This window comes from Ictidomys tridecemlineatus, chromosome 6, assembly GCF_052094955.1.
Source record: "Ictidomys tridecemlineatus isolate mIctTri1 chromosome 6, mIctTri1.hap1, whole genome shotgun sequence".
NCBI lineage: Eukaryota > Metazoa > Chordata > Mammalia > Rodentia > Sciuridae > Ictidomys > Ictidomys tridecemlineatus.
In genome coordinates, this window is record NC_135482.1 from 9497702 (window position 1) to 9523638 (window position 25937).

The 25937-nt window shown below is 60.3% G+C and overlaps 2 protein-coding genes across 10 annotated transcripts in view; one reads left to right on the forward strand and one right to left on the reverse strand.

The window, feature by feature from the left end:
* Lgals2 (galectin 2) overlaps positions 1 to 8691 on the forward strand; it is a 24332-nt gene extending 15641 nt beyond the window's left edge. The window contains exons 1-5 of one of the 5 annotated variants that reach the window (XM_078052781.1): positions 3466 to 3516; positions 3722 to 3927; positions 6982 to 7064; positions 8123 to 8279; positions 8365 to 8691. In XM_078052781.1, coding sequence (XP_077908907.1) covers positions 6994 to 7064; positions 8123 to 8279; positions 8365 to 8511 — 375 coding nt within the window. In that variant the 5' untranslated portion in view covers positions 3466 to 3516; positions 3722 to 3927; positions 6982 to 6993 and the 3' untranslated portion in view covers positions 8512 to 8691. Of the gene's footprint in view, positions 1 to 3370; positions 3517 to 3721; positions 3928 to 6879; positions 7065 to 8084; positions 8280 to 8364 lie in introns of those variants that run through there. The other 4 variants (XM_040278319.2, XM_078052782.1, XM_013357284.4 and 1 more) reach the window with 4 other exon arrangements.
* Positions 8692 to 8707: 16 nt separating this feature from the next.
* Positions 8708 to 24514, reverse strand: Cdc42ep1 (CDC42 effector protein 1). Of its 5 annotated transcripts, XM_078052780.1 has the most exons (4): positions 16329 to 16485; positions 11674 to 12362; positions 9947 to 10290; positions 8708 to 9633 (listed from the first exon to the last, which is right to left on the reverse strand). In XM_078052780.1, the coding sequence occupies exons 2-4, from the start codon at positions 12134 to 12136 to the stop codon at positions 9400 to 9402; spliced, it is 1041 nt and encodes a 346-aa protein (XP_077908906.1). In that variant the 5' UTR covers positions 12137 to 12362; positions 16329 to 16485; the 3' UTR covers positions 8708 to 9399. The 5 variants fall into 5 exon arrangements, with proteins under 5 accessions (XP_077908906.1, XP_077908905.1, XP_077908903.1 ...); XM_078052779.1 differs by lacking the exon at positions 16329 to 16485 and adding an exon at positions 24219 to 24514 and having other exon boundaries at positions 9462 to 10290; XM_078052777.1 differs by having other exon boundaries at positions 9462 to 10290.
* Positions 24515 to 25937: the final 1423 nt, after the last annotated feature.

Sequence of the window (25937 nt, forward strand, 5' to 3'; positions counted from 1 at the left end):
TTGTACCAAGGTACAGAAAACTGAGCCATATCCTCGGCCCTTTTTTTATTTTGATTTTGAGACAGGGTCTCACGAAGTTTCTTAGGGCCTCACTAAGTTGCTGAAGCAGGCCTCGAATTTGCCATCCTCCTGCCTCGGCCTCCCTAGCTGCTGAGATGACAGGCGTGCACCACGGCACCGGCTCTCATCCTTATTTTTCGGTGCTGCTGAGAGCTGAACCCAGGGTCTTGGGCATGCTGGCCAAGTCACATCACCAGCCCCCAGATTCATCCTGGAATCAGCCACCGCCTACTCCTGCCATAACAGCAATACCCCATCTCTGAGGTCTCACCTCTTTTTTTGGGGGGTGGGAGGGTACTGAGGATTGATCTCAGGGGCTCTTAACCACTGAGCCACAACCCTGCCCTTTTTCTGTTTTCGATTTTAAATTGCTGAGGCTGGCCTTGAACTCCCGATCCTCCTGACTCAGCCTCCCGCGTCACTGGGCTCACAGGTGTGCGCGCTGTGCCCTGCACGTCTCTCCCTTTCTTCTTTGGGTGTCTTTCTCATGCCTGAGGTCACACAGGGCCGACCTCTCAGTCCCCTCCTGTGGCAACTCAATGTCAACATGACTTTTGACGGGAACGTCCAAGCCCCGCGCTGACCTCAGAAGTGACATCTGTCACTTGTGCCGTCTGCTAGGATTCTTTTAGGGAGAATCAAGTCACGGGCCCCACCTGCACTCCCGGGGAGTAGGTCACCAGGGGTGTGTCTAGGGAGACAGGGCCACCACAGGGAGGGGTGGAGGTCACCATGCTGGAGTTCCAGGCTCCCCTTGCTCAGGAAGGAGCTGGGGGCCGCCACTGCCTGCCCCTGTGGGTCTGGGGCCTTGAGTTCCCACTGGGAAGGGGGAAGACAGCCAAGATCCCCTGAGAATCCCGTGTGGGTCTCCTGGGACAAGAGCTGGACAAGGTGCTCGGCTGGGTGGATCCCAGCCTTCCAAAGCTGCCACTTAAGCCGGGCACAGGGGCACATGCCCAAGATCCCAGCCTCTGGGAGGCTGAGGCAGGAGGATCCAGAGTTCAAAGCCAGCCTCAGCCACTCAGCGAGGCCCTGAGCAACTCAGTGAGCCCCTGTCACTAAATAAAATATTTTAAAAAGGTACGGAGGAGATCACCCCCAATCCCAGCAGCTCCAGAGGCTGAGGCTGGAGGATCCAAGGTTCAAGGCCAGCCTCAGCAAAAGTGAGGCCCTAAGCAACTCAAGGAGACTGCATTAACAATAATTTTATTTATTTGTAAATAAAATACAAAACAGGGCTGGGGATGTGGCTCAGTGGTGGAGTGCCCCTGAGTTCAATCCCTGGTACAAATAAAAAAGAAGCTACCAACTCAGAGGGCTGGATGGGAGGGGCGGGGGCCAGGGATTTTGAGGCTCTTCCTCTTATAGTTTTTCCTTTGAAAAAAAATTTTTTTTTTTCATTGATGTGAAATATACACCCAGAAAAGCACAGGACGAGCCAGCATGGCCAGCTTCCTGGGTCTTTGAAGATTCCCTCTTTTCTGGCTGGGGTCGGTGCCCGGGGCCTGGCACAGAGGCCGTAACTCTGCCCCCAGTCACCCCCCACACCGGGGCATGCTTTCCAAACAAGTGAACTTGAAGATTTTTTTTTTTTCAACTTTGTCGTTTCCCAAACCCGGTGCGGCGCTCGCATCGCTGTTATAATCCGAAAAATGCCCGTTTCTGTTGAGGGCGGCTCCACCGGGAGCACTTGAAACCCCTTATCTTGTTTGGCGCTGGCCCCGGGAGAAGGGCCCAGGAAGGATCAACTTCTTTGTGGGCAAGAGAATATTTCCCAGTCATTGAAACACCCCCCTCTCGGGCTGGCAGGGAGCTGAGGTGGTGTCCCGTGGGAGCACTGGGCAGGGAGCCGCCCACCGCTCCTGGCACCGGACGCCCCTCACAGGGCCGGGCTCCCAGCCCCGCAGAGTGGCCCCCGCCCACTCCCCAGGATCACGTCGGGCCACCAAACCCAGAGCTCCAGAAACGCTGTCCCTCCGGGAGTCTGCCCTACACCATCTGTCGGGGTGCAGCCCAACTCCGTGTGCGCGTTGACGTCATGTAGCATATTTTTTTAAATTAAATTAAATTAATTTTTTTTTTTTTTTTTTTTAGTGTTGGGATTGCACTCAGGGGCACTGGACCATGGAGCCACACCCCCAGCCCTATTTTGTATTTTATTTAGAGACAGGGTCTCTCTGAGCTGCTTAGGGCCTCACCAAGTTGCTGAGGCTGGCTTTGAACTCTCCATCCTCCTGCCTCAGCCTCCTGAGCCGCTGGGATGACAGGTGTGCGCCCCCTCACCCGCTGTGGCCGTATTTTACGTAGTGAGAATTTAGAATTAATGTAGATGCCCCGCAGAAGGGAATTGGTTCAGTAAGTGGAGCCATTGAAAGTCAGAATATTTCCCAGTCATTGAAATAGAGTTCTGGAATATGTCGATTTGTGGGTTTTCCGTTTTCCTGAGTGAAGTGGATGGATAGTCGCGCAGGCGGGGGACGCCTACAATAAAACACACGGAAAAGCACTGGCAAGGAAATGGGTCGATGCCGCGAGCAGGGCCCGCTTCCTCCTGGTGGCGGGAGAGTCCGGGCTGTTTTTCTGCTCAGTTGCGTCTCTGTCTTCATTAAGCCCGTCACGTAGGTTACTAAGAAATAGAAACAAAGGGCAGAGCCTTCCCACCTGCCGCACCTCCCAAGCCTCCTGCTCTCTCCTTGGCTTTTCTTTCTTACTTTTTTGGTGCCAGGTATGGCACCAGGGGCGTGTGATCGCTGACCTACAGACACCCCTGCTTTTTTTATATTGTATTCTGAGACAGGGCCTCGCTAAGTTGCTTAGGGCCTAAGCATCTGAGGCTGGCCTCAAACTTGCAATCCTCCTGCCTCAACCTCCTGAGCCGTGGGATTAGGGGGAGGCAACACCCCGCCTGGCCTCCTCTTCCACTTTTAAGGGTGGTCGATACTTTGGGACGCTTTCTTTGGATTTACCCCATATTGCTTTCAAAACTTCCCAAACACGAACAGAAACATAATCAGGGGAGAAGAGAATAAGAGACGCTCCAAGCGAATCATGACATCAGAGAAAATCAGCAGCTTGGGCGGCTTTTCTAGGCAAGTTGCTCTCTGTGGCCGAGGAAGCCGGCTCAGTGGACGGCTGGTGGCCTGCCAAGCCCGGGGTGTGTGTGGTTTGTGCGGGGGCAGAGCTGCGGCCGCTTCCCATGAGGGCTCTGGGAGCACCCAAGAGGGCGGCTGAGCTGGAGGGAGGTGGGTGGGGCGGGGAGCCTTGGAGGCTCTGCTTTGGGTGCCTGGAGGGACAGGCAGGGGGCGACTTGGGAACACAGGGCCAAAGTCCTCATTTATGGCCTTGGGGCAGTTAATGTGTGATATTCTGGGATATAAAGGTTGACCACGGGGTGGGAACCTGAGCTCAGCGACTGGGAACGGCCGGGAGCTGTCACCAAGAGAGGCCACCATGTCGGTGAGGATGCCAGCCCGCGGAGGCCCACGTCTCTGCCTGGGAGGGCTGGGGAGGGTGCTCTGGGTTCAGTGTCACTGCGATTCCCCTCCAACCTGGCAGAGAAGTTGGCCAGACGGTCTCCCCAGCCCCAGCCCAGGCACCCTGATCCCTCGGCCACCGCCCTCCCCTGGGAGCCTGGGCCTGTGTGTCCCCTCTCTCGCCTCAGGTACCTCGTCAGTAATAATGATGACGATGCTGCTGACCGCTACCGTCCATTGAGCTTGAGAAAGAGGAAAAGCTGAGGCTCGGGGCTGAGGCTGTAACTCAGCGTGGGGTGGGGGGTGCTCAGCCTGGGCAAGGCTGGACCCCACCATCAGCACCCAAACAATCAGGAAAACAGGAAACCCAGGCTCTGGGATCTAACTGGCCAAGGTCACAATCTGCGAACTGCGGGGGGGGGGGGGGGGGGGGATTGGGTGGGTCTTCTGGCAGGCCCCCCCCATTGGCCTTGGACCCGTTTCTGACCCCCTCTGAGCCTCAGTCTCCCTGATCTGTGGGAGGGAATCCGATGGCACCCTCTGGGGATTAGATGGGGCCGCTGGCACCAAGTACCACCAAATGGGGGGGGTGCTTCAGAATGTCCATTCTCTCCAGTTCTAAAGATGTCTGATATCAGGTGTGGGCCGGGCACGCTCTCCTGGGGCTCTGGGCCGGCGTCCCACTGTCTCTTTCCATTTCCGGTGGTGGCTGGCGATCCTTGGCCTGCAGCTGCACACTGAGTGACGTCCTACCTCACACAGTGGCCTCTGTGTCCAAACACCCCTCCTCTGGCCAGGACATCAGCGGCACTGGGTTTAGTGGCCACCCTACTCCAGGATGACCTCATCTTTTTTTGTTTTTTTTTTTTTAACTGGGGACCACCCCCCCTTGCCCTTTTAAAAAAATATTTAGAGACAGGGTCTCGCTGAATTGCTTAGGGCCTCACTAAGTTGCTGAGGCTGGCTTTGAACCTGCGGTCCTTTTGCCTCAGTCTCCTGAGCTGTTGGAGTCACAGGGTGTGCCGCCATGCCTGTTTGTTATGGATTGATGGATGGATACTACAGTATGCTTTTATTTTACTTGTTTATTTTTATGAGGTGCTGAGGATCGAACCCAGGGCCTCACATGTGCGAGGCAAGTGCTCTGCCACTGAGCTACAGTCCCAGCCCCAAACTTTTTTATTTTTTTATTTAGAGATAGGGTTTCGCTAAGTTTCTTAGGGCCCTGCTAAGTTTCTGAGGCTGGCCTCAAGTTTACGATCCTCCTGCCTCAGCCTCTGGAGTGGCTGAGATAATAGGCTTTCCCCACTGCGCCTGGTTCAACCCCATCTTGATTACAGCCACAAAGACCCTACTCCAAATAGGTCACCTTTGAAGGTTCCAGGTGGATATGAGTTTTGGCAGGACACTGTCCAAGCCAGTGCGAGTACCATGCAGGACATGAACCTGACCGGGGTCCCTGCGCTGTCCTTGCCTGTGTCTCTGGGAGAGACTTTTGCCTTTGTGATCTGGAGACCCCTGGTCTTCTCTTCCCTCTGTCACCCCATCCCTCCTCCTCCTCCTCCAGACACCACTTAGTGCAAACCCCTTTTATTACAGATGGGGAATTTGAGGCCAAAGGAGGATGAGGCTGGCCCCAGGTCACTTGAACTGCCCACCCCTCTCCCCTGGTTCTGCCTCCCGGTCTCCCCCTGGGCCTTAGATTTCGTTGAGTGGGGAAAAGGGTCCTGGAAGTGCACACGCACCAGGCCCTAGCACCCCTCTTTGTCCAAATGCACCCCTGACCTTGTGCTGCTGACCTGCAGCAGCCCCACCCCTACCCTCAGGGGCTTGGGTTCCCTGTTTGGTCAGGAAGCCCCCAGGAGGTGGGGGGTGTTCCTCCCACCTCAGTCCCAGCTCTCCCCACCCACCCCGACGGTCCCAGGGTGCCGGGGAGGGGGCTGGCTCCTGGCAGCTGGTGTCAGGTGTGTGTGCACAGGGACGACCACCTCTGTCTGTCAGTGAGAGGCCGAGAGAACCTGCCTCCAGTCCGCGGCCCCAAAGCCTGGGTGTGGCTGCTGCATTCAGCAAGGTTCTGCCTGGTGGCCCAGCCTGCAATCCCAGCACCTCGGGAGGCTGAGGCAGGAGGATCACAAGTTCCTGGCCAGCCTCAGCCACTTAGCAAGGCCCTAAGCCACTTAGGGAGATCTTGTCTCAACATAAAAAATAAAAAAGGGCTTGGGTTCGATCCCTGGTACAATTAAAAAAAAAAAAAGCTGTTATTAAGCCTGAATCTGAGGGCTTAAGCCTCCGCCTCCAAACCCCACTGTTCCTAAAGCAGGGAAATGTGGCCCCCAGGGGACACTGGGCATTGTCTGGAGCCATTTCCGATTGTCACAGCTGGGGGAAGGGAGCTCCTGGCATCAGTGGCCAGGGAGGCTGCCCAGCGCCATACAGTCACAACCCGAGAGTCCCACCCAGCGGGTCCAGCGGTCCCAGCGCCCACCAGGATGGCTCCGCGCTCCTGGGCTCCGCCTTCTCTGGGGGTAGGCTGGGCGCGCCTCCCCTGTTCCTCCTCCGGGGGGCGAGCTCCCACCAAGCTCTGCCCTGGGTGCTCCGTCTTTGGTGCCTGTCCAGCCCCGCCCTGCGGCTCCCATCAGGGACATGTAGATGGACATTTTCTGAGTCTTGGGTATTGAGCTTTGGAAGCCTGGGTCTGAGGACCTCCCATTAACCATCAGGAGAGGGACGACGCCATCAGAGTGTAGATGTCCCAGGCCCCGGGGAAGAGGGGAAGGAGATGCCAAATAAGGAGGGAGTGACCATGACAGTGGCCCCTGGATCTGCCTGCCCGTGGGCCAGGCTCTATGCTTGGGGCTTCGCAAACAGGAACCCTCGGCTATCAGCCTGAAGGTGGCCGCTGGTACCACCGGGCCTGGCAGCATCTGTCACAGGGCACTTAGCAACTTCCTTCTTTTCTTTTGCTGGGATCAAACCCAGGGCCTCGAGCTTGCTAGGTGGGCTCCGCCCGCAAGGGCTCTTTAATAAAAATACCCCCGCAGCCTGCTCCACGGACGGGGGAAGAGGGTCTGGAGCGGCCTTTGATGGACCCACTGGGACAGAGGACTTGGAAGGCTCTGTAGGTTCCCAACGGGGGTGGGGTAAGGCCGGCTGGCTGCTGACACAGTCCTGCTCTGCATCATCTCTGCATCCCCGGGTTCTGGTGGGCAAAGGGAGGCTTCCCTGCTGGGCCTCAGCGGCTCCCTAGTCGGGCTGGGTGGAGGGCCAAGGAGAGAGGGCCGCGGGGCCGCTGGGAAGCCTGGATCCCACCGTCCCCCCCTGCAGCCCCGGGCTCTCCCTTGGGCAGGGGGATCACGGTCCGACTGGATAGGAAGTTGGTGGCGTCACCAGCAGAGGGGGCCGTGGAGGGCCTCTGAGTTCTTCATGGAGTGCTTCTCTCCGGGCCCAGGGAGAACTGGAGATGACAAATCTGCACTTGGAACCGGGGACAACCTTGAAGATCAAGGGCAGGATCGCGGACGGAGCTGACGGGTGAGCGAGGTGCGGGGAGCGGGAACAGGCCGGACCGCCCCGGGCGTGGTCAGCGCAGGGTGACTTCAAGCCTAGGGGTCTTTTTGACACCCTGGCTCCCTCCCACACTCCTGGGTCAGGACCTGCCTTCACACCCGAGCACCCACGTGCTGTTCCCTGGCCCCAGCAGCCACTGAAGGGGCGGGGGGAGAAGCCCTGGGGCTCCCCCAGCCCCCTGGCGTCCGTGCCTGTGTGCAGGGCCAACCCCCAGGGTCGCAGCTCTGTTAACCCAGCGGAAGGACCCCAGCCGGCCTTTCCCGAGCCCCTGGAGACGGCCACCAGGGGGCGCCACCGGCCCACCTCCCTCACCACCTGCTCCAGGCTCTCAAGTCTGCAGGACGATACTGGCATTTCTTTCTTCCTTTTCTGATACCGGGCGTTGAACCCCAGCCCTTTTCATTTTGAGATAGTTTCATCAAGTTGCTTAGGGCCTCGCAAAGTGGCTGAGGTTGCTGAGATTACAAGCGTGTGCCTGGCTAACTTGGGCATTTCTTGGACTGAACTTTGCCCCCTTGGGTTGGGAAAGTGGTGGGCAGATGTGTGAAGTAGGAGCCTAGAGATAAAGGAGTCCTTTCTCCCGCCTCATCACTCAAGTTTGCAGAAATGCAGGCCTGAGACCTGCCTCTGCGTGAAGAAGCCCACCACCCAGGATGCCCACTCTCGGGCTCCCCAAAGGTCCAACCCAGGCTCCTGTAGTGATCCTGCCAAGACCAACCCCTGGTGGCATACCTTCAGTGACAGGAGGCTCATCCCTGTAGGCCGACTGCTCTTTATGGTCAACCTTAATGTCTTCAGAGATCTAAGGCAGCAGCCCTCTCCCCATGACAGCCACCCCTGATTTCTCAACCGTCACCATCAGCTACTGCCCCAGCAGCCTTGGTCTCTGCTCCGAATGGCACATGTCACATAGCACCGAGGCTGACTCCCTCGGTCTAGCACCCAGATCTCAGCCGAGGCCCTGACCCAAGCTGCCTTACCTAGGGCTGCCCCTAGATGCCACCTGTCGCCCTCCCCTGCAGCTTTGTGATTAACCTGGGCCAGGGGACAGATAAGCTGGGCCTGCATTTTAACCCACGCTTCAAGGAATCCACCATCGTCTGCAACTCCCGGGACGGCAGCTGGGGGAAAGAGCATCGCGACAGTCACTTGTGCTTCAGCCCCGGGTCAGAGACCAAGGTGAGGCCAAGGGCCCGCAGGGGGAGGGGAGCCCTGGCCCTTTCCAGGGAGCCTCCTGCTCCCTGACACCTTCCCTCCCCTGCAGGTGACCCTGGCCTTTCACAGTGACGAGTTCAAGGTGGAGCTCCCAGATGGGTACGAGTTGACCTTTCCCAACCGGCTGGGCTACAGCCACCTGAGCTACCTGAGCGTCAAGGGGGGGCTCCAGGTCTCCTCTCTCAAGCTCAAGTGAGTGGCAGCAGTTACCGGAAGAATCCAGCCCTCCACCCTGGTCCCCGACCCTGGTCTGTCACAGCCTTGGGTCCTGGATCCACCCCCCACCCTTGACCCAGGTGTTTCCCGTTCCTGCTCCTCGGATATCGCTTTTTCCTCCCTCGAAGCCAAGAGCAAACAAATAAATAACAAAAATCCACCTCCTGGAGCCTGTGGGGGGTGCTCCCGGGTTTTAATACTCCTGCGTCTCCGGTGGGGATCGAGGACCGGGCACTGCGAGTGGGGGCAGGAGGGGACCTGGGACTGCTCCCAGACGCGGGCACTGGATGCTGCCTCCCTCCCTGCTTATCGCCAGAGCAAATGCCACGCTGCCCAGTGGCACTGTGGGGCAGACCTGGTTCCAGGCACCTGGGGCAGGGGCTGTTCCAGAAACTGCAGATAAGGCTCCCACCTGGGCCCTTATCTCAGGGCATTCCTGCCCGTGACTCACCACCCCACGGCCCTCCCCAGGGGTGACCTTGGCTTTCCAAATTCCCAGGAGGGGAGGGCGTCTCTGCAGGGGACCTAATGCTGGTCCCCAAGCTTCTTGCAGGACACCTTTGATCAAAAAGCCTTTTTAATCAGGCCCCAAAGGCAGGTCTGGGGTCCACAGGAAGGCGGGGTGCTTCCCATGAGGTTCAAAGGACCTTTCTCTGGGACAAGTGGGAGGGCTGGGGGGGTGGCCTGTGATGGGGCTTTTGGGGAATACAGCAGGGACCCTCTGGGACAGATGTGCCACTGGGAGAGGAGACATGGCCCTGTGTGGGTCCTTCCCCAGTCCCCATGGCATTCATCTGGCACAAGGCCACACATCTTGAGGGGGCCCCAGCTGGTGGGCGTGGCTGGGCTGGGGCCTAAGGGAGGCCGATCAGCTCAGCATGGCGGCTGGGGACCCAGGTCCCAGGACAAAGTGGGTCTCCTGTCCTCTCCCATGTCTGCCCTGCAGAGACCTGCAGGGGTTTGGGGGGGACGTGGGTTCCCTCATCTTGTCTGGCAGGAGCCAACTCTGGTAGGCCAGGGGCTGGTCTGCCCCCGGCTCTCCATGAGGTCCCCAAGCCCTCACCCTGCACTCACACCTTGACCTCGTCATCCTCCTCAGCATCTGCAAACGCAAAGGTGTGGGCCTGCACTGTGCTGGGCACGGGGGCCCTGATGCCCGCCGGGGGGGCCCTCCACTCCTCCTCCAGGCTCTCCCAGGAGCCCCGGGCCTGGGGCAGCACCTCCACCAGCTCCCGCCGGGCATCCATTTCGGTGTAGTGGCGGCTGCCCCCCCAGCCCGCTCCCCAGCGCCTGCCCAGGGCCATGTCGGCAGGTCCCCGGGGACTCTCTCCCAGTGGGTTGGCCCTCACTGCCGCCACTGGGCCCAGCTTAGCAGTCACCCCATTGGGGAAATGTCCATGAGACAGAGGACTTACAGTGGGGTTAGGTGCTGGGGGGCTTGTGGCAGGTCCTGGGGGGTTGGTGGCAGGTTCTGGGGGCTTGGTGGCAGGTTCTGGGGGCTTGGTGGCAGGTCCTGGGGGCTTTGTGGCAGCGCCTGGGGTCTCAGCTGCAGGGGAATCAGAGAGGCTCATGACCCCTAGAAGCTCACTGAGGAGAGAGGGCCCAAGGTCAAGGTCAAGGCGGAAGGACAAGAGGGAGTCAGAGCGGCGAAGCTCAGGCTCAGGGGGGAAGGAGCCGTCTGGGTCTGGGTCTGGGTCTGGGTTGCTGGGCTTTTCCAGGCGGGGCAGACGCGAGATGGTGCAGAATCCCGAGTCCAGGCCTAGAGGAGAAATGGAAGCAGGTCAGAGCTGGGAGCAGGACGCGGGGAGGGAGGGCCAGGAGGACGAGCCTGGCTGGCTGTGTGGCCTCTAGTAAGCCACTCCCCACTCTGTCCTGTTTCACCCCTCTTCCCGATATGGGGGAGCCCTTGCCATCCTGCCCCCTGTTCCCAGTATGCAGAAAACAGGCTGTTTGGGGAAAGAAAGGTTTTGCCCAAGGCCACAGCAGAAGGGTGGCGCTCCGATCTCCTGAACTTAGTCGCGGTCCCCAGGTACCCTGCTAGGACACTGGCAAACGGCAGCAGGTGAACCCACACCAGGAGGCTGGTTTGTGGGACACAGGATGGAACCAGCAGCCAGCGGGTGACTGCATGGACTGGCACATGCCCTTCAAAGGTCATCTGGTGGAGCCCCTGCCTCCAGCACTTGAGCATGAGGGTTCGTGTGGACCAGTCCTTGGTGGGGTTCGGAGCAGCACCCCCACCAACAGGCAAAGCCACGGGCAAGGCCTGGACACCAGGTGGCAGCAGGGGCCCACACTTCCCAGGTGAGCGGTTCCTTGCAGCGTGGCACTTCCGTGAGAGCAGTTTTGCAAATTCATCAAGTTACAGGAATTTTGGTTTAAGTAACATTAATGGCTCAGGTGTCCTGAGCATCTACTGTGTGCCAGCTCTCATTTCACCTGGCACATGGATGATTTCACTGAATCCCAGCCACACTGCCAAGGGACTCATTAGATGGGCAAGGACTTGAACTTGGGTCAGTGGACTTCCTAGGCATCAGGCAGAAACAGGTTCTCAGCCTCTCCATGACACCATTTTGACAGTAGGGGGCTGCTTTAGTTGAAAGGGGAAAGAAAGGGTAGATAGGCCCAACCAGGGCCCAGAGAGGGAGAAGGGCTTGTCAGAGTCACACAGCAAGCAAAGGGCAGTAGGAACTGAAAGTGCTTCTCCCTCTGGACCAGTGTGTGTGTGTTGGGGGGGGGGGGGAGTAGTGGCAAGTCCGTTCCCACCACCTTAGTCCTCCCCACCCTGGGAAAAGGGCTCACTTGGAAGTTTTGGTTAGAGCCAACAACCTTCTGGGCCTCTGCATTAGAAAAGGGCAGATAGAGCCAAGAATGGTGGTGCACCCTGTAATCCCAGTGACTTGGGAGGCTGAGGAAGGAGGATCTCAAGTTTAAGGCCAGCCTCAGCAACACAGTGAGGCACTCAGCAACTTAGTGAGACCCTGTCTCAAAAATTTAAAAAATTAAAATGGCTGGAGATGCAGCTCAGTGGTTAAGCTCCCCTGGGTTCAATCCCTGGTGCCAAAGAGAGAGAGAGAGAGAGAGAGAGAGAGAGAGAGAGAGAGAGAGAGAGAGAAGGGGCAGTTACCCAGGATCTCACCATAACTGGAGCGGCCATCTGCGGAGCCCGTGGGGCTGCCATCGAAGCTGAGCTTGCCCACCACCAGGCTGTCGTAGGTGGCCTGGTTGAGCTGGGGCAGGGAGATGGCGTTCTTGATGATGGGGGAGATGGCTGGGGGAGCCGGCGAGGGTGCTGGAGGGGATGCCATCCTTCGGGGTGGCACCCCCACCCTCCGCACCTGCTGGAGCTTTCTGGCTAGGAAGCTGCGGGGTGAGCGGTGGGTGCCCCCAGAGCTGCCACCATGGTTGCTGAGGAAGGAGGTGTCACCGAAGACGTCCCCGCCGCGGCCCACGTGCATGGTGTGGCGGAAGTCCCCGAGCGGGGGGCTGATCATGTCTGCCGTGAGCCGCCTCTTTCCCTGGGAGCTGGACACCCAGCCCACGGGTGAGAGCTTGCCCAGGCTCATGGTGGGGGCTCCTCCGCCCCCCTGGGGGCCAGGCATGGGCTCTGGCAGCTCAGGGCTGCTGGTCCATGCCCATGGGGGCTGGGCTCAGGGCCCCCTTCTCAGCCCCCCTCTCGATGGCAGGGGGTGGCCCTTGGCCCTGGGAGTCCACGCTCTCCCAAGCCCTGGGGGAGCAGCTGCAGACGGTCCTGCCGGGTCCAGGAGCAAAGAGGCACAGACCTGGCCTCAAAGGTGGGTGGTCCCTCTTCTGCTCAGGGGTGGAGACCTGGAAGGAGGACAGAGGACAGAGGACAGTAACGCGATGTGACAATGTGACGGCAGGCCTCGTGCAGACGAGGAAATCCTGGGTCCAAACAAGGGCCCAGAAAACAAAGGACAACTCCCCACCACACAGATGGAGGTCACCAACCCAGGGCTGAGCGGAAGCTGGGCACAAAGGAGGGACACGCCGTGGGGGTCCACGCAGAGGAATCCCAGATGGGCAGAGGAGTCCGAAATGCTGTCCTGGCGTGGGTGCTGGCGCTCCGGGCCCAATCCCACCAAGCTACAGGCTGCCTGGTGCGCTGGCACAGTGGCCGCTGCCCAGGGCTGGAGGTGCCAGCGCCTGCCCCGCCACAGTCACTTAACCCACACCACAGTGCCCAGTGAGGCATGGCATTCAAAGGGGGAAAATGAGGCAGGGGCCATGAGCCATCTACACTGCAGGGAATGGTGGCACAGGGCCCATGTCCCAGTCCTGGAGCAAGACACCTCCTCGGGGCTAAAATCTCTTCCACCCCCAGAAGCAGGGGGAGGAGGCCCATCACGTTAGTGCTGCTGTGTAAACAGCAGCCCAGAGGTCCCTCGGGACTTGTGCCTTCCCCGTGCTTCCTGTAAAAGGGGTTCCTGGTCAGAGTGGCTTTTCCCAGCGCCTCCTGAAGGCTGAGCAGGACCCAGCCAAGGGCTTGATGGGACAGGCCGCCAAACGGATGTAGGAGTCAGGGAACAAATTTTGGCTGCCCCTCAGCAGGTGCCCAAAGCTATTCCTTCCCCCCTTCCTGGTCCCCACGCCACCCTCCCCAGCGCCCCTTCTCTAAGCATCCCTTGAAGAGGCCCCTCACAGAAAGTCCCGCTGGAAGACGCCAGGATCCTGGTCTGACATCTGTCTCTCCCGTGGCCCAGCGGAGGCCAAGCCCACTCCAGGTCGCATCCAGAGAGCCAGTCGGGACTTGAACCCAGGGCTCCGCCTCACCTAAGCCCTGGGCTGGCCCGAGGGGGCCCGCCAGTCTGGTTCCCACTTCCGGGGAGGGCGGGCACCTGCCTGGATTTTCCTGCCTCCCTCTCGTCCTCCCTCCCAGCCTGGGCTCCGCACGCACGTGGCAAGGGCCAAATCAAGACCAGTTTGATCCCAGATCCCAGCGATAACCTCCAAGCTCAAGGGCCACCCCCTCCCCCAGAGGGAGGCTGGGACTCAATGTCCTCACCGTGTGACCTTGGGCAAGTCACTTACCTCCACAGACCCAGGACCTCAGCTGATAAAGCTGATAACCATCTTTGGCGAGAACACCTGGACCGAGGCTCGGTGCCCACCCCCTACCATTTTGTGCCACCTCTGAGCGTGAAAACCTCGACACCGCCCTTGTATGTTATTTGAAATTCAAAATAGGTTTAAATAACAAGATAAAAGACAAAGAGGACACGGGACAAAGCTCGCTTTGTTTTCTGACTACATTCTATTCCCTTCCCACCCTCTGACCCTCCCCCAGCCCTGGCTCCTCCCCCCGGGGGGGACTTCTGAATCATCCCTGGCCCTGGCACCCCCGGCACCGAGAAGTCCCGGCGGAATGTTTGCTCAAGTTATGAAGCGCCCCGCCGTTGGCCAGCCACCCATGACGTCATCCGGCTCTCCGCCAGCCCCGCCCGCCAGCCTGGGGGGTGGCCTGCGCTACAGGGAGGGCGGGTCCCCAGGGGAAAGACCCGTCCAAACTCACGTGGCAGGTACGAGGCAGGGGCCAGGTTCCCTGCTCCAGAGATTAAGGATGAAGTCTTTGGGGGGAAGGAACTAGCTGGTGGGGGGGGGGAGACGCCACCCGGGGAAATGTCATGTGGAGGAGTCGCAAGTGTCAGCCCTGTGGCCACACCCACCTCACGCCCACCCCGACTCCCAGCTTCTGGGGCAGCCCCTGTTCTCCCAGCAAAAGGGGCTCCTGCCCCCGCTCAACCCCATGGTCATTCTGACTGGGAGACCAGCTTCCTTCCCAATCTTGCCAGGGTCCCACTTCCTGAATGCTTTGGGACAGCTCCAAATAGTGCTCCTACCTTTAACCCTGCCTGCTGCAGAGAGTCCCTGCCCTGCTCCGAGGGCGTGGCGCAGGGGACTGACCTTCCCAGGTGGAAAATGGAAACTGCATCCCAAGCGGGGTCTTCCCAAAGGAGGGGGGAGATGTGGAAAGGCCACTCCAGAAGCAGAGTGGCCCTGGGTTCAAATCTCACACCTTTAGGCTAATATCTTCCATCCTAGGGACACTTGGTGGCAGTCACTTGGCACTTGATGCTGATCACAGGCGTTGCTGGCCCTCAGGTGTGCCTCACCAGGTACTGGAGTAAGCAGGACACTGGGTATCCTGGTGGAAGACCTTCCTATCGGCCACCCAGGAATACCACATACCCATTATGCAGATCAAAAAATGAGGCTCAGAAAGGAGAATGACTTACCTCAGGTCACAGAGCAAAAAAATAGTGTGTCTGGGCCTGGCTAGGAGTCTCCTGACCACAGGAAATGGCCAAGGTTGGGGTGAAGACTGCTGGGGAGCGGTGGTTTGCCAGGCTGCCCAGCACAGAGAGGGCAAGTGTGAGGGGGTAGGAGACTCAGCTCTGCAGATTCAGTGCCTGTGACCTGGGTCCGAGTGGTCACCATGCAGCCTCAGTGAACCCAGAGGCCTCATATTTACCCTGCAGACTTCACTGGGGGCCTGGGCACGTGGTCAGGGCTCACTACATAGTAAGGACCACCAGGACAAGTTTTGGGGCTGGGGGATAGGGACCACACACTGGGACAGGCCACAAGAGGTCCAGAGGAGGCCAGGGACTGCTCTGACAGTGGAGGGCAATGGGCGGGGGCAGTAGCATTCTGGGGGTCACCAGCAGGCTGCACCCTGTCCCTCCCCCCACTCCCTGAGGCAGCGCCACGTCTCATCCTGAAGGCCACTGCTCCCTGCAGGAGCCCTCTCTCCAAGGGCGTCCTCGCACTGGGTAACACTGCCAGACTGGCCTGCATGTCCCGGGCCTGAATAGGGGCTCCTGGAAACAGGCTCTGGTGCCTGAGGAGGGTGAGGGGCTGGCATCTCCTGCCGCTCAAAGTTCAGGAGCTTAGAGGTGGAAGATAGGGAGACGGAGACTAGAAAGGGACAGCCAACTGCCGGTGGTCAGCTGTGGGGGACCACTCCAAGCCGGATAGAAGGGAACACCCTGGGTCCTTAGGGAGGAACCACCGAGGGGGAAGGAGAAACGCTTTTCTGGTCCCACCATCCCAAGACAGAGCCCAATCAGCCCCGGCCGCGAGCGAAACCGCGGCGGGATGGTGATTTCCCGCCAGCCTCGGCGCCTCCCTGAGCCTCAGTTTCCTAGTCTAGAAAATGGGCTTCAAACTTCGCGGGACTGGAATGGCTGGAGTAAGGCAAAAACCATCAGGAGGCAGGCGGAATGGGAAATCCGGGAAGGACTTACTATAAAACCTTCCCCCTGGGGGACGGGGAGGGGAGAAGAGCAGGGTCGCCTTGGCCAGAGGGGAACCGGACGGGATGACCTCATCCTCTGCTCCAGCTTGGAATGCGGCGGCTGGGGAGGGGGCAGGGTGCCCGGTCCGTCTGCCCGGACCCCACCAACTTCCCGCTTTCGGCGCTGGCCTGCGCCCAGGGGCCCGACGCCCCACGTTTCGCCCCCTTCCTCTCCCGGCGCGGGACGCAGATGGCCCTCCGCGCGTCCCTCTCCTGGCAGCGCCTTTTGCCTCTCGCCGCTCCCATTCTCTGTCCCCCTTCGCCCGCCGGGAACAGGGCAAAAGCACCCGAAAACTCGAAGCGTCCGGGCCGCACCGCCGCAGCACCAGGGCCTTGGCATTGCCATTGGCACGGGACGCGCCTTCCGCGGCCGGGCTCGGTCCCCGCCCTCCCCGAGCTCCTAGAAGAGTGCAGCGTCCCGAGGCCGTCGCGGACCCAGGCGGGTCTTCGAGGCCCCGCGGGCCAGCGGCTCCTACCTCCTCTCGGCGAGCCCCGGGGGGCGAGGGTCCCAGGGCGGCTCGGCGACCGCAGCAGCGCGTCCCGGCGCGCAGCCCGGAGAGTCGCTGGGCCGGTCTGCGCCGCCCTGGCCGCGGGCTCTGCGGCTGGATCCGGGGGCGGGGGCGGGGTGTGGGCGCCTCCGCCCGCCCGCTGCGCCCGCCCCGCCGCGCCGCGCCCCCTCCCGGGCACTGTCCACGATGCCTCGGCCGCCAGAGCCCGGCCAGGCCCCTGCCCGCCGCCCCGGGGCAGGGCAGGGCGAGCCTGGGAATGTGTGGTTTGCCCGGAGGGGCGCTGCCCAGGGCAAGCCACTGGGCTCTCCTCTGCCCACCCTTCCCCACAGGCTCCCGGAGAGGCCTGGGGCATCCGGGCCTGGAAACGCCCTGGGCTCTGGACTCTCCAGCCACTCCCTGCCTTACTTTGGGGAGATAGAAGCTAGAATCCGAGGTCTCGAGTGCCAAGGAGACCTCCTTAGACCTTGACTGGGGATGTCCACTCTCTTGTCCCGACGTGCCGCACCGTTCCACCCCATACAGGCCATGCCGGTGCCAGCAAGACAGGCATGTCCACACCGGGCACCAGCCCCTGGCAGGCCCCTTGTAGAGGTGGAGTGTGGTGGTCAAGCAGGGGACCTGGTGCCAGACAGCTTGGGTCCCTTTCTACCTGGCCAACTCCCTACCCTTCCGGTTTCCACCTCTGTAAACTGGGATCTTCAAAGCCAAAGCCCGTGGCAGGTGTTTTTATGTTCCGTGCTCTGGGCCCTAGGAAGTTTACTGAGCAGGTAAATGAGGTCACGTCTGAGTCTCCCCCACGGAGGCAGGAAGCAGCTGTGCCCCGGACCCAGTGCTCTCACCCCAAGAAGGGGAGGTAGATCTCTGACCCCTGCCTCACAGTGTGCCTCCTACCTTCCCCCTCTGTCTGTGAGCTCCCTAAGGGTAGGCAGGGAGTCCTGGATCGGAGAGGTCTCCAGGGGCCTGCAGCAGGTGAGGGCTCAGCGAGGTTCCCAGGGGAGAAGTTAAGTCTTGAAGGAGCGGAAGGCAGAGGAAGGGCTATGGCCGCACACACCTGGAGTCACACAAGCAAATCCCTGGCGCCCTGGGGCCCGTGGGGCAGGCAGGAGGGGCGGGCTGGGAGCTTCCATGACTCCCAGGTGGGGGAGACAGGTCTTTACTGTCCCCAGCGGGTTGTGCCCCCTCCCCTGGCTCTGAGCCCTCTTTCTGGCCATCAAGGTCGAGGTCTTCTCTGCAGCTAGACAGATGGAGAGACGAGGCGCCTGGCGTTGCAGCGGGACCAAGGCCCAGGACATCTTTCTTTGGGTCAGGCCCAGGAGCGTGTTGTCCCCTGGAGGACTGAGAGCACCAAGTCTCAGAGGCGCTGAGGATTGGCAGGGAGGAGGAAGGCGGCTGCCCCTGAGAGACAGGGATCAGGGCGGTGGTGGCACCGTCAAGGCCTAGGAGAGAACTGGCCAGGGCTCCGTGTCACCTGTGGGCCAGGAGCAGGACGGGGACCCAGGCAGCTCAGGGAGGTATAGCTGGAAGCTCTGGGTGAGAGCAGAGAGGGACCGGAGGACGGTGCTGGAGACAGGGACCAGTACTACCATGGCTACTGTCATAGTATTAGTGATGACCAGCTTTTATTGAGCACCAAATGCATACCAGGCCTTTTATTTTATTATTATTATATTTTTGGTACCCAGGATTGAACCTAGGCTGAGCCACATCCCCAGCCCTTTTTATTTTGTATTATGAGACAAGGTCTCGATAAGTTGCTGAGGCTGGCCCTGAACATGCCATCCTCCTGCCTAGCAAAAAATCCTCCCGAATTGCTAGGATTACAGGCGAGTGCCACTGTGCCCGGGGGTACCAGGCCTTTTAGCCCCTTATACACATTATCACATTGAACCTTTATGAGAGTCCCTGGGGACAATACTGTCTTCACTTCCATTTTGTAGAGAAGTGACCTGTCTAGAGCCTCCACTTGGGCAGGAAGACCACGCTTCCCAATTTGCCTGGGACACCTGCTGTCCCAGGGTAATTATTAATGGCACTTGTTTTCACTCTCAAAGGTGACCTGGTTGAACAGTGAGTGATACATCACTCTGGTCAGAGGGTCCCTGGAGCACCTGGCACAGTAAGCAGTTGATGTCATGTCAAAGGTCCTGAGCTTAAGTCCTGGCCTGATGGCTGACCGCCAGCAGAGCACCTGGTCTCTCTGCATCTCAAGCTTCTCATCTATGAAATGGGCATAGTACCAGAGCCACCGTCAGTATTAGCAGGAGTGTTGCAAGCCCCAGGTAGCTGGCGGAGAAAGCAGTCCTAATGGACGTGGTTGTTACCTGCTCCACACTTGCCCTATCCCCTGCACCCCTGCACCCCTGCACCTGTGGCTGAGAATCTCCCTGCTATGCACCAGGTACTTTATCCACTCCAGCTCACGTGTGGCAATCTGTGTCAGGAAGCCTTGCTCCATTTTACAGAAGGGTAAACTGAGGTTGGAAAGAGCACCCCCCCCATCTCTCATTCCAGTCTGTTTCCAGATAGAAGTCTATCTCCAGGTGGCCACCTCCCTGGCTTCACTCCTGACCTAAGGATCCAACTCAGTGTGTCTTTGGAATATGGGAGAAAGGGAGGGTCTTGGTGTCCCTGAGAAGGATGCAGGGGTGGGCATGTCCCCTTTCTTTTCTCCAGTCTTCTGCAGTGCCCCTTCCTTCTCCTAAGAGGCCGTACTAGGAGTGTCAGGGTTAACCCTGGCAGATTCACTATCACCAACCGGGATTCAGAACAGATGCCTCCCAGCTGGGGAAGGGAGCTGCTGGGAGGTGGGATGCCTGGGAGGCAGGCTCAGCTTGAAGGAGGGCCTCCAGGAGGGAGACCTATAATGAGTAGGCAAGGCGTGTGCATGTGAGAAAGAGGAGGCCATCGAGCCACATGGCTCAGCAGCAGCCGGATGTGGGTCAATGTAAGCATATCACAGGATGGAAAGGGAAACGAGTGGACCCATACCTGGATAGTGGATGGGTGGATGGATGGATGGATAGATGGGTGGATGGTGGATGGGTGGGTGAATGGATGGTGGGTGGATGGATGGATGGATGGATGGATAGATGGGTGGATGGATGGTGGATGGTGGATGGGTGGATGGATGGTGAATGGATGGGTGATGGATAGTGGATGGGTGGTGGATGGATGGATGGCTGTGTGGATGGATGGATGGATGGATGGATGGGTGGATGGATGGTGAGTGGATGGTGGATGGATGGATGGACAGTGAATGGCTGTGTGGATGGATTGGTGGATGGATGGTGGGTGGATATATGGTGGATGGGTGGGTGGATTGATGGGTGGATGGATGGATGGATGGGTGGATGGTGGATGGATGGCTGGCTGGCTGTGTGGATGGACAGTGAATGGCTGTGTGGATGGATTGGTGGATGGATGGTAGGTGGATATATGGTGGATGGGTGGGTGGATTGATGGGTGGATGGTGGATGGATGGATGGATGGATGGATGGGTGATTGATGGATGGATGGATGGGTAGATGGATAGATAGATGGGTGTATGGATGGCTGTGTGGATGGCTGGGTAGACAGATGAGGGGGAAGAATGCACAGATGGGTGGGTGGAGGGAGGATGGATGAGGGTGGCCTTGGAGGCGGGAGTGGCTGTGACTGGGTGGATGTAGGCAGTGGATCCACGGATGGGCAAGAGGGTGGGTGAATGGATGGATGGAGCAGGTAGATGGACGGATAGGAGGGGCCATTTTCTAGTGGATGAACTGGTGGTTACAGCTGCGGGTGGATGGGCCACTGGACACCCAGGAGACAGAGGCCAGGAAGATCAATCACTGGGGTCAATGAGCAGATGTATGAACTGGCTAAAACCCAGCCAGACTTTGAGGTTCAAAGGACACTTGCTCCCTGGGGACGGCTGGGATGGCGGCTGGTAAATGTGGCCACACTGACTCACTGAGCCCAAGGCCATCACTCCAAACCTCACTGGGCTCCAGTCAGCAGCCATGGGCATCCCTAGGCACCCTCCCGGGCTGTGTCCTGCCTCCCCCTCCCCCTGCCCAGAACTGCGTGGCCCCCAGTCTGCAGGCCTGATGGGGGGCAGCAGAGCCCTGTGACACAGCCCCAGGGGCCTGGTTCCCTCAGGACAGGGAAGTGTCCGGTCCATCCTCCCCTTGGGCATCTGTGGCCCAGGGCCCAGTGTCTGTTCTCCTGGCACATTTGGGGAATGAAGGGGTCCCTGTCTCTACCTGGACTAAGTCCCATGAGGGCAGTGTCCTCCTCCTGGGACCACTGCAGAGGCACTCACTAGCTGGACTCCCACAGGGGCCCAGACACGCCTGGGCGCCCCAGGAAAAGGGGCAGCATTGGGGTCTTCAAAAGGTCTGTGCTGTCACCAGCTCTGCAGAGGTGCCCGTATGCTTAGGGGAGACTTGGGGACGGCACCCCCTACTCTCCCTTCCAGGACACAGGATGCACTTCCAAGCGAGACAAGCCCAAGTTCAAGTTATTAGTGGAGTGACCTTGGACATGGCCCCCTGGCCTTAGTTGGATACCTGAGGTGAGCTTTAGATTTCATGGCCTGTCCTGTCCCTGGCGGTCAGGGAGGGCAGCTGGTGTGACTATTTGGCTCTGAGCTAAGGACCTGAGGGGACAGGGAGTAAGGGATGCAGTCCTACCTCAAGAGGTCAGAGTCTGGTGGGGACAGAGGCTGGGCTACTGGGGGGGATGGGGGGCCAGAAGAGTGGCGGAAGCTCTGATAGGGGAGGTGCCCAGAGGGCTTCCTGGAGGAGGTGACACTGGAGCTGAGTCTTGTGTCTTGGGTTAAGAGCGACCACTGGGTTAGGAAGTGGGGACAGCAGCCTCAGGGAAGAGTGGACACGGGGTGGGCACACCTGAGCCAGGAGGGGTGGCTGGGGAGGAGGCCCTGAGAGGCACTGAGCTCCAAGCTTAGCGGGGAGGGGCTGGACCACTGGGCGCAGGGATCACAGACCCTGCTGACTCTCAGGATCCTCCCTCCTATGTCCACGCCTGACCGTGGTAAACCTCAGGGACAGGAAGTGCCCGGAGGCGGCCAGGAGATGGAGACCCTCCCGAATGGGACCTCGGCTCTCGAGTTCCCTCCTCCTTCCCCAGATCCCAGGAGTCACTGTGGCGGGATTCTCAGGGTCCTTGGCAGGCTCCTGGGGACCCTGCGACTCAGAGAGAGCCGGACTCGGCGAGGTGGCACAGAAGCTGCAGCAGGTCAAGGTGGCCGCGCTCTCAGGGCCGCTTTCACCTGAGTGCCCGCTGCCTGCCCGCTCCCGGCCGAGGTGCTCCCAAGAAGACTGCCCGGAGGAGGCAGCCAGACACTCAGTGTGTGTGCCTCACGTGTGTGTGGGTCTGGTGTGTGTGTGTGTGTGTCTGGCGTGTGTGTGGGTCTGGGGTGAGTGTGTGTCTGGGGTGTGTGTGTGTGTGTGTGTGTGGGTCTGGGGTGTGTGTGTGGGGTGTGTGTGTGTGTGTGTGTGTGTGTGTCTGGCGTGTGTGTCTGGGGTGTGTGTGTGTGTGGGGTGAGTATGTGTCTGGGGTGTGTGTGTTTGTGTGGGTCTGGGGTGTGTGTATATGTGTGTGGGGGTGTGTGTGTGGGGGGGGGTCTGGGGTGTGTGTATGTGTGTGTGTGTGGGAGGTATGTGTGTGTGTGTGTCTGGCGTGTGTGTGTGTGTGGGGTGTGTGTGTGTGTGTGTCTGGGGTGAGTATGTGTCTGGGGTGTGTGTGTGTGTGTGTGTGTGTGGGTGGGTGGGTCTGGGGTGTGTGTATATGTGTGTGGGGGTGTGTGTGTGTGGGGGGGTCTGGGGTGTGTGTGTGTGTGTGTCTGGGGTGAGTGTGTGTCTGGGGTGTGTGTGTGTGTGTGTGTGTGTGTGTGTGTGGGTCTGGGGGGTGTGTGTGTGTGTGTGTGTGCGTGTGTGCGCGTGGCCATGGGGTGTCGGCTGAGTGATGGCAGAGACCTCAGGAGTCAGGGCCTGCCCGGGGGGCTGGTGGGTGGCCTGGGGACCTGGTGACAGTGGATGAGTCCCAGTCCGTCTGCGGGCTATTTCTCCATTCCCGGGTGTGAAGGGGTTCTTGGGAGCAGCAAGGGACCAGGGAGGGCGTGACTGAGAGGCCACCGAGAGCCCAGGAGACAGCTGTCAGGGCCGGAAACGCCTCTGGAATTCCAGGCTCTGGGAAAGGGCTGCGTGTGGAAGAGTGTCCTCGGGTGGAGCTTCTAGCTGCTGCCTGGACCCGGCCGCCGATGTGCAGGGACAGGGGGCGGGGAAGGACCCAGCCCTGCGCGGCCTCCTCCTGGAGAACAAGGCTGGGCAGGGGGGCCGAGGAAGGATGTGGGCCCGTTCCTCCGGCCCCACCCCAGGAGGACAGACAGATGGATGTACAGAGGGGGGAGTGGGGGTCTGAGGTGCCTGTCACTGAAGGGGTCAGGGCCAGGTGACTCCACTGTCCTCTTGGCGTGATCTGGGTGCCAGACTGCGTTCTTCAGAGCCTAACCAGGCTGCTGTGGGCCTGGAGGGACGTGAGGAGGGGTCTCCAGAGACCTTTGTGCTCAGCTGCGGGGGATGGGGTGAGGGGGATGGGTGGGGAGAGGAGGGGCTGGGGGACAGGAAACGCGTTTGAGGAGCAGAAACAATGGTCTATTCTCTGTGGTCCAGCCTGGCCTGAGAGATAGCCGTGGGCCGTGGGCCAGCCCCGCCAGCCCTGACCATCCCCAGCCCAGCCTCCTCCCTCACCCTCACCATGGGCCCCTGCCCACCGGCTGAGTCTCCTGACTTGTGACAAAAGCCCGTCCACTTGGGCTGGTTGGTCAAGTCCCCTCATGCCCACTGTCTCCTTTGTGTTGTGGAGACAGAAACAAAGTGGCCAAAGCACTGGCTCAGGCACTGGCCTGGTCACACGAGGGCGGGAATCGAACCTGTGGCCTCCCGACTCCAACTCCAGGGCTCATCCCACCCCACCTCGCCTCCTGGTTCCTGGGACGAGGACTGTCCTGGGGACAGACTCAGCTATCCTTGTTCTCAGTCTGTGGTCCCCAAGAGGACACAAGGGACCGAGGCGTGGAGGTAGTCACGCTCCCTGGGGTCCAGGTCTGTGGCACCCGGTGCTGTCCTGAGGGCTGAGGCTCTGAGACGGCAGGGAGGGGCCCAGGTCTCTGCAGGCCCGAGGGTGCAGGAGGCTGCCCCTGGTGTGCCCGTCCCTCCTGGGGCAGGAGTGGCTGAGCACCCGCAGCCGATGGCCTTTACCGACAGGCCCTGGGCGACCAGGAACTCACCACTTTCCCAAGAGGGCAGCCCTGCCAGCCAAGAATTTCTCCCTGAGACGGAGCAAAAATCACCTGCCCCCGCCCTCTGCCCACTCCTCCTTCCACCCTGGGGACTGCGCAGCAATGCCCTGCCGCCGGGTGAGCCTGTCCTGCTGTCCAGGCCTGGTCCAGCCTGTCCCGCTGGGTCTCCAGCAAACTCCTCCCCCTCCCTTGCCTCAGTTTTCTCATCTGTCGAGTGGGAAGAATGATTCCTGCGATCAAAGAAGACATCTGAGACGGGAGGCCCCACAAACGCAGGCTGGGTGTGTGTCATGACTGGACGCTCGGGCTCCCTGTGTGGACTTCGCTGTCCTGCCACTCCTCAGATTCAGATCCGCACCGGGCAGCAGGGCCCAGCCATTGCCTTGGAACTTGGGAATTCGCACCCGCAGCTTACAGAGACCAGACTGACCAGACTCAATCAATGAACAGCGCTTTAGGGACAGAGTAGCCATTAAAACTCAGAGACTCTGACAACATCCTCAGGGTCAGAAGAGGCCCTCACAGGTGAAGACCAGAGACACACAGTGACCTACCTGAGGTCACGCAGAAAGTTTCCACAGGGCGCTGACTCTCTCTCGGCAGGTCATTCACTCCCTCTTGGGCCTGCAGGGGTTAACTGGACGGGCCAGTGCCCAGAGCAGCAGGAGCGAGGGTCTCCCGGGAAGAGAGGCTGGGGAGTGGGCAGCCCGCTGCCTCTGTCTCCGCGTGGGGGGCAGCCCGAGTCCCTGCCGGCCTCTGTTGACTCAGCTCCGTCTCCTGCCAAGGCCTGCTGGCCAGGGCTCCCACGGGAGGGTCAGGCCGCATTCTTCTGCCGCGGCCCGGGGAGTGAGTGGCACCTCCTGGCCGAGTCTGTGTGAGACAGCTCATCGGGTCTGCGGGTGCTGGGCGAGGCCGGGGAGGCAGCAGATTTTTGGGGGGGAGTCAAGGCTAGAGGACCTAGGAACCGCCACGGGACCCAGGGATCCCTGGGAACTGAGGGCTGGGAGTGTGACTCGGCTTTGCCGTCACTGAGCCAGCAAACCTCAGCCACCCACCACCACCATCCTGCCCGCCTGCCTCAGTGTCCCCATCGTGAATCGGGTATCCCATAATAAGCCCTGCCGGCCTGGCTCCCAGCTGTTGGGAGGATCAAAGGCAGAACCGGTCAGGCCGGCGCGAACCTCTGTGGATAAAAGCCCCACTCGGCTGACGGGTCGCCGGCTCTCTAGGCCAGGAATCCATCTGACACCCGGCCACCTCTGGGCTTTGCCGAGTGACAGTAATAACAACAGCAATGACAACCACAGCTCCTTCCACGCTCAGCCCTGGCGGTCCCCCAGATGATGAAGGGGAAGAAGGCCCCCTCCTGCTCAGCTCCCGTCAGAGGTCCCACCAGCTGGGCCAAGGGTCTAGGTGAACTCCCCTCTCCATCCCTGTCCCGCCTCACTCTGCCTTTTATGTGACAGCCACATCCTCCTGCCCTGTGGGGAGTGGGGACCCTCTCACCCCAGCTCCACGATGGGGGGGACTACAGGCTCCCGCAGGAGCTATGATTGTCTCGAGTTCTGTGGGAGCAGCCTGAAGCTCAGAGAGGCCGGGTGACTTGCCCAAGGCCACCCAGCCTGGAAGCCATGGAGCCAGGGCTGGACTGGCCTCTTGAATTCCGGCCTGGGGCCTGGGGCTCTTTCCAGAACTGCCCGCCCGGCTCTGCCAGCTCCGAAGAACCACGGGTCCTTCCCTTAGTGGGTGCTGGGCACGTGTCACTGTCGGGACGCGGGAGACCCAGATTCATTTCACAGACCCCCATCCACACGCGACCCAGCTGCCACCCCAGGGGCCTCTGTCCTTTCTCCACCGAGGACGGGGGTGAATGCCTGCAGGCGCAGGGGGGGCATTCCAGGGGTCCCTGGCCCTGCCGGGCAGCCAGCTGGCCCAGCAGCCCTCCCAGGATCGCAGCAGCAGCTGTGGGGAGGCCGGATGCCCCGCCCCCGGCGCCCTGGGCCCCGAGCCCAGGCCGCAGGCTGAGCTGGGCTGGCTCTGCTCCTCGCCGGGCCTCGGCAGGAACACCGCAGGGATTTTAAAAATAAAGGGCCTTGAGACAGTGGCCTGGCTCGGGCAGCCGCGGGCGGGGCAGGGGGCCAGACAGGGACAATGGGAGGGATGCGGGGCCATGGGGCCAGGCCACGGGGCACTGCCAGGCCAGGTGGCCCGGTCTCCCCTCCCCAACATGTTGCCCTCCCTAAAGGCCCCTCTCCCCCCCGCCGCAGGCCACA